Source organism: Bacillus rossius, chromosome 18, assembly GCF_032445375.1.
Source record: "Bacillus rossius redtenbacheri isolate Brsri chromosome 18, Brsri_v3, whole genome shotgun sequence".
In the NCBI taxonomy this organism is placed as follows: domain Eukaryota; kingdom Metazoa; phylum Arthropoda; class Insecta; order Phasmatodea; family Bacillidae; genus Bacillus; species Bacillus rossius.
This window is the reverse complement of record NC_086345.1, coordinates 7,067,571-7,073,570: the sequence shown is the minus strand read 5'-3', so window position 1 is coordinate 7,073,570 and position 6,000 is coordinate 7,067,571. Positions and strand designations below refer to the sequence as shown.

Below are 6,000 nucleotides of genomic sequence, written 5' to 3'. Positions count from 1 at the left end.
TCAACGGTGTCGAACTCAAATTTATAGCAAGAGGGGAATGTGAAAAACATTTAAGTGTGTCCACACAAACCTGCAATAAAATTAAACTGAAACAAACTGTCAAATTTCCTGTACTATTTTTTAAAAAAATTTAATTCTAAGCCAGCTAAGGGAATGGCAGAGACTGTATTTTTGTTATTTCTTTCAGAAATCACAATCTAGGTAACTTATTTATAAATTTAAAAAAAAAAAAAAAAAAAAAAAAAAATTGCATGCACCTTTTTAACAGTGCATACGACCATGTACTAAAACAGTGTGTAAAAACTAATTCTTTCACAGTCTATGATGACAAAACTGGAGCATGACACTTTCCCCTGGAGGAATTTCCAAGATTTAAAGTAAATCCCCTGACCCATTCCAATGTTCCTGACTTTTCCTTGACTTTCTGAAATATGGACACCCGGGTAGTTTTTCTCCAGGTCCTGCCGTTCCCCCTTCCCTCAGTTCGTGTCATCAATGCTCATTAATCCTCGTCATCTTTATGACTATTCATTCATTTATGGATTAAGTTGCTCTCTCCTTTTCTGCAAAAAAAAACAAAAAAAACATTCAAATGATGCACCATTATTAAAAAAATCGTGTTACTTTATTATTCACAATATGATCAGTTCCACTTTTACAAATTTGCTTGTGTCACAACTGGTAAAACATTTGGCCAGCACTTCAAGTAAAATTTGAATAACCCTGGAATTCGAGGTGAATGCACACAACTCAACAGTACACTATTTGTCTCCTTCGAAAGTGAATGCATCATTGAGTTATGAGTTTATAAATAAAACAACAGTAACACTAAGCAATGTGAATTATCAAGCTTTGCTCACTTTCCTAGCTGCATGAAGCTATCTGTAAAACCAGAAAAGCATTCTTGAGTTACATGCTTACAAGTGATATGACTTAATCAACAAACAAATCAAGAGACAAAAAACTTTATAACAGGTAGTAATAAAAACTGCCACTTTCTTAGCATTAAGTAGGTATTAAAACCACTATGCATTAAAAAATTAATTGTATGCATATGGTTGGTATGTCAAAGAAAATTATACCAATTAATTTGTCAACATCTATATGTGCCTTTAACATTAACAGTATTATTTGTAAAATGGTAAGTTTTTGTTATCTAGAACATTTTCAACTAAGTTAATTGCCATTTAACTAAAGAAAGTTTTGCCTTAGTTTTCAGAAGTTATTAAATGGCTATTGCACATCATACCATCAGGTCATCAGAAATAACTTCTCTTCCACATGCCACGTAAGGAACTCAACAGTTACGTATTACAAAATGAGAACATAATGTAGTGGAGCAACTGAGCAGATCATATAAACGTTTGTAAACATAACTATTTACATCATGCATATCAATATATATATGTATGTATGTACACAAAAATATGCATTAATACATATCAAACAATCTGTAGATTTTTTTTTAACTAAATAAAATATCTATCCATTCAAACAACACTTACAATCAAATGAAAAATTAGATATGAAACATATCAGTGTATAAATATTTTTTGAATACATAAAATTATGTTTCAGATTGACAGTATTTGATAAAACAACTTTCCGCAAAATGTAAAATTGTAATTATTTTTATTTGAGACACAGCAGATAAACATTTCGAAGCCTAACTGAATGTAGATGCTAAAATGTGCCAGTTTCATTATACGCATGGTGATGGCAAATATCTAACCTGAGCACTAGAATATGTAACACTGTTTCTTTAAAATACTGGGAAATATAAGGCATAAGGCTGCTCCGATATCAAGCAATAATGAAAACAAACTCATCAATACGAAAAAATGTAAACTAATAAGTTACATTTTCATTACGAACGTACATGTTTTCCTGTGCAGCAAGAGACTTCTTTGGTATTCCGATGAAAATGTTAAAACGCACGCGCGCACCGAATGTAGATACGGCACACTCATAACCAGGAGTGTCGGTCGAAGGGCTGGCGGATGCTGAGCGCAGGGTGGTAGCCGGCGGGGTAGCCGGCCGCCGGGGGCAGCAGCCCCTGGGGCAGCATCAGGGGGTTGCGGAGCAGCTCCTCCTGCCGACGCTGCAAGTACTGCTGGTAGCCGGCCGAGTCCACCAGCCCCTGCGGGTGGCTCATGAAGGGGTAGGCCGGCGGCTGCGCCTGCGGGTGCCCCAGGAACAGGTACTGCGAGCCGGCCCCCGCCGCCTTGTCCCGGGGAGCCTTGGAGCCCAGGTAGTAGCTGGGCGAGGGCGTGCGGTACTCCTCCAGGTACGCCGGGAAGCCCTCCTTCTCCGCGTACAGCCCCAGCGCGGACGCCGCCGGGCCGAAGTTGAAGGCACTCCCGGGCACGATGCTGCTGGACTTGAGCGCGATGGGCGACGCCTCCGCGCTCGCCTTGCCGCCCACGTACTGCTGGAAGGCCGTCTGGCCCGTCCCCACCGCCGCTTCGCTCGACGCCGCTTGCTTGCTCTTCCTCTTGCGAGCCACCTTGGGATGCGAGGTCACGTCCGATGGGACCGTCTTCGTGGGCACCACAGACAGGTTGGTGGGCGGTTTGCTGTAGCCCTGAGCCACGCTTCCCTTGCTGGCCAGCAGGTCCGCGCTCGGGTGATTGTACGTCTTTTGCATTTCTGTGCTCGGCATATCTTTGACCGGTAGTGCGGAAGTTATTTCCGGCCCGGCGCGGCCGAACGACGTCGGGACGCTCAGCGACGGTGCCTTGTTGGGGATGGACAAGTCCGTGACGTTCCCGCCGTACACGGAAGGTAGGTTCGACGCCGCGGTCGTCTTGGTGGTCAGCATCGGAGCGATGTCTTGCACGGCTCTGGTGAAGGTCGCCTGCATGTCCGACACCTTCCCGGAGAGCAGAGGGTAAGGAGACGAGGAGGCAGGCTGAGAGAACATCCCGAGCGACGTCGAGACGGGGGCCTGCTGCTGAGACTGAGTGAACATGTGGGAAAACTGGGCGCCGGGCAAGATGTGCTCGTCGGCTGCAAACCTATCTGAAATACGTGGAATGTTGGACAAGTTTCCTCTAAGGCCAAGCGAAGAATTCAGTGTCAAGGATGCTGGAAGTTGTGGGGAGAAGGGACTTCTGTGGAAACCAGCGGGATCGTGGCCCGTGGAGTGTCTCTCTGACGAGACACCGGGAGACGTCCCCAAGCCCGCCTGCGGGGAGGTGGCTCTCGCCTGAGGTACCAGCTTGCCAGACGAATGCGTGTCGGGCAGGGTGGACGAGCCCATCTTGCTCGCGCTGCCGTGCTGGGGTGGGTCCAGGGCCTGATGAGCCCTGTCCGAGGTCACGGGCGGGCTGTACACAGCTGATGGAGACGGGTGTATCCTGCTCGATACGGTGATGCTCGGCAAGTTACCGAGGTGCAGCCTCTCTGGCTTCTGAGAGGCATCGAATGGCACGGGAGTGTTTTCGGTCGAATCAACGATCCTCCCACCGGACATGATCGAGCACGAGGTGTAGTGCAGTGGGGGGGAAGAGTGATCTGCTGGACCTGACTGAATGTGTGACACGTGAGCGAGTGGCGAGCCCATGCGTGTTTTACCAACCATGGGAGGGTCTGCCATGTTTATTACGGATGTCTGATTCAATCTTTCCTGCGAATCTTGTTGATGTTTAGGAGATATTCTAAGTGAAGGAGATAGTTTCCCTGCATCATTTCCGGGCTCGATTTCAGTGCACGGTCGTTTCTTCACAGGGAACATCGAGGCTTGCGACTTCTGCACGAGCGTCACGCGAGGAGATGAAACATCAGAAGCCGGCTGGTTTGCGAGACCCGAACTAACAGGAGGGAAATATTCATCAACTGTTTGAGATCTAGCTGCCCTGTACTGCTCCGTCAAAGACTTGGTAGTGTCGTAGTACTGCATGGCGGGGCTCACCCCGTATGGTGACACGCTGTCGTAGCCGGGACTGGGTGCCTGGCTGCGGTACGGCTGGAAGCCTCCGGGGTCGTGGGACGGAGGGTAGGCCCGTGGCGTGTAGCTGGGGAACGGCGACGCAGGGGCACGATCATTCGGAGAGTTGCTATTGCTCTTCTCCGGGCTGTTCTTCTGCAGGTTGGACGAGGTATCCTTGTAGAAGCCTGCGCGGATCGTGCCGTTGACGGGAGGGTACGGCAGGGGTTTGGGCACGTCCTCTCCGCGCGGGGAGGGCAGCGGCGAGGGGTACGGCGGGGCCGGATACCCTCCCAGTCTCTCGTCCAGCGACAGTCGTGGGGACGAACCGTCCAGGGGGTCCATCATGTCCTGGCTGAAGGACGAGCGCTCCGACATGCTGCTGCCCGTGCTGAGCCGCCTCTGGCGCGGCGTGGTCTGGTGCGTGAGGGGCTGCCCCACTGGGCTGCACGGCTCCTCCGTGCCCTGGCGAGACCCTGGGGAGCACGACACTTTCCCCTCCTCCGTCGCTGCCTTGCCAGCCTCGCACGCCTGCCCACCTCTCTCCGGCACATCCCGGGCCTGCCCAGGACACGCCATCTTCTCACACTTCTTGTCCTCCATCTTGGGAGGTTCCGGCTCCGGAGCCACTACTTCCGTCTTCTTCTTGGCGACTGGCGTCGTCTTGGGTATGCCAAATGCTTTGAACCAGACGCTCAAATCAGGCGCAGGTTTGGCTTGCTTTGTTTCCTTGCTCGCCACCTTTTCTGACTTTGAATCTTCTTTCTTTCCTTTCGCAATGAGCAAGTCGAAAGGTTGTGGCTTCGGAGAGACTGCCTTGGGTACAACACCGATAACACCAAACACTTTGTCACTCGATACTTCAGGTTTTATCTTCTCATCCTTTGGCTCATCGTCGAAGTTGTGTCGTTCCACTCCAAACGCCAGTACATCACTGGTTAGGACTGTGCCGAGGCTAAGTTTTGGTGTGGCTTCGTCAGTTTTTGTGATCAGTGAGTTACCCTTATCTTTGCCTTTACCTAAAAGTCCATTTTCATCGGATGCTTTGTTTGCACTTTGAATACTACCAATAAGATTTCCCTTACTTTTGCCAGGTTGGAGTCGCTCGATAGTGCGCTGGATCTCTCGTCTTCGTTGGTGCTTGGCTGGGTCTTTCATCACCCGTCTCTTGTTGACGTCCTTTAGAAACATAAATAATTGTTAGTATGTTTATTTTACCTTTTCAAATTACTTTCTACATAATAACCTAAGTAACCATTTCACTAGAAAAACCCACTCAATTTTTCCATGAATACAAACTAGAAAATTCATCAATTTTATAATTACATGTTAAAGATCTAGGCATTTCACTTTATCAAAAGCTATACCTATTTACATTTTAATACTGAATCTCTTCTGTCTCATTCAAACAAAATACTTGGTTTCATCAAGTTCATTACCTTAAACATTACAAATCTTGATTCCATCCTTTCTCTCTATACAGTTTCAGTTAGATCTAAACTAGAATATGGTTTGATGATTTGGAGTAGCATCAACAAAATTGATATTGAAAACAGAGTACAGTTAAAATTACCTAAATTCATAACCCAAAAAATAAACAATGGCAATATTATTGATCTAAATTCCCATTTACGTTCTCTTTATACTAAAATGAATATTCTATATGAAAATTTTGTTTATAATAATTATAATTAAAACTTTATTGTTCTTCTATATTTGAAGTCACTGCCATTAAAATTCCTTCATTTAATACAGTAGTCACAACCCACCTTTCTTATGTACCTTAAAAAATACTAATGATATTACATAAAGACTTATTGTGCATTTCAATTAATAAGAGAACTTCTAGAACTAATATGAGAACTAGTGATAAGAAACCTGTTGAAAATGTTTTATCCTCTGCACATCCATAATGTTAACTTTATATATATATATATATATATATATATATATATATATATATATATATATATATATATATATATATATAAAGTTAATGTAATCTATTCATAATTTGTTCTATTGTTATGTGTTTATGAGATTTTTTTTCTGTATCGAAGTTGTTACCTTGT

The 6,000-nt window shown here is 45.4% G+C and overlaps 1 protein-coding gene across 2 annotated transcripts in view; it reads right to left on the bottom strand.

Annotated features, from left to right (window-relative positions):
• Positions 1–606: 606 nt before the first annotated feature.
• The window catches only part of LOC134541412 (uncharacterized), a 92,546-nt gene continuing 87,152 nt past the window's right edge, over positions 607–6,000 (bottom strand). For both annotated transcript variants that reach the window (XM_063384844.1, XM_063384843.1), the window contains exon 13: positions 607–5,107. In XM_063384844.1, the coding sequence (XP_063240914.1) occupies positions 1,967–5,107 (3,141 nt within the window). In that variant the 3' untranslated portion in view covers positions 607–1,966. The remainder of the gene's footprint in view (positions 5,108–6,000) is intronic.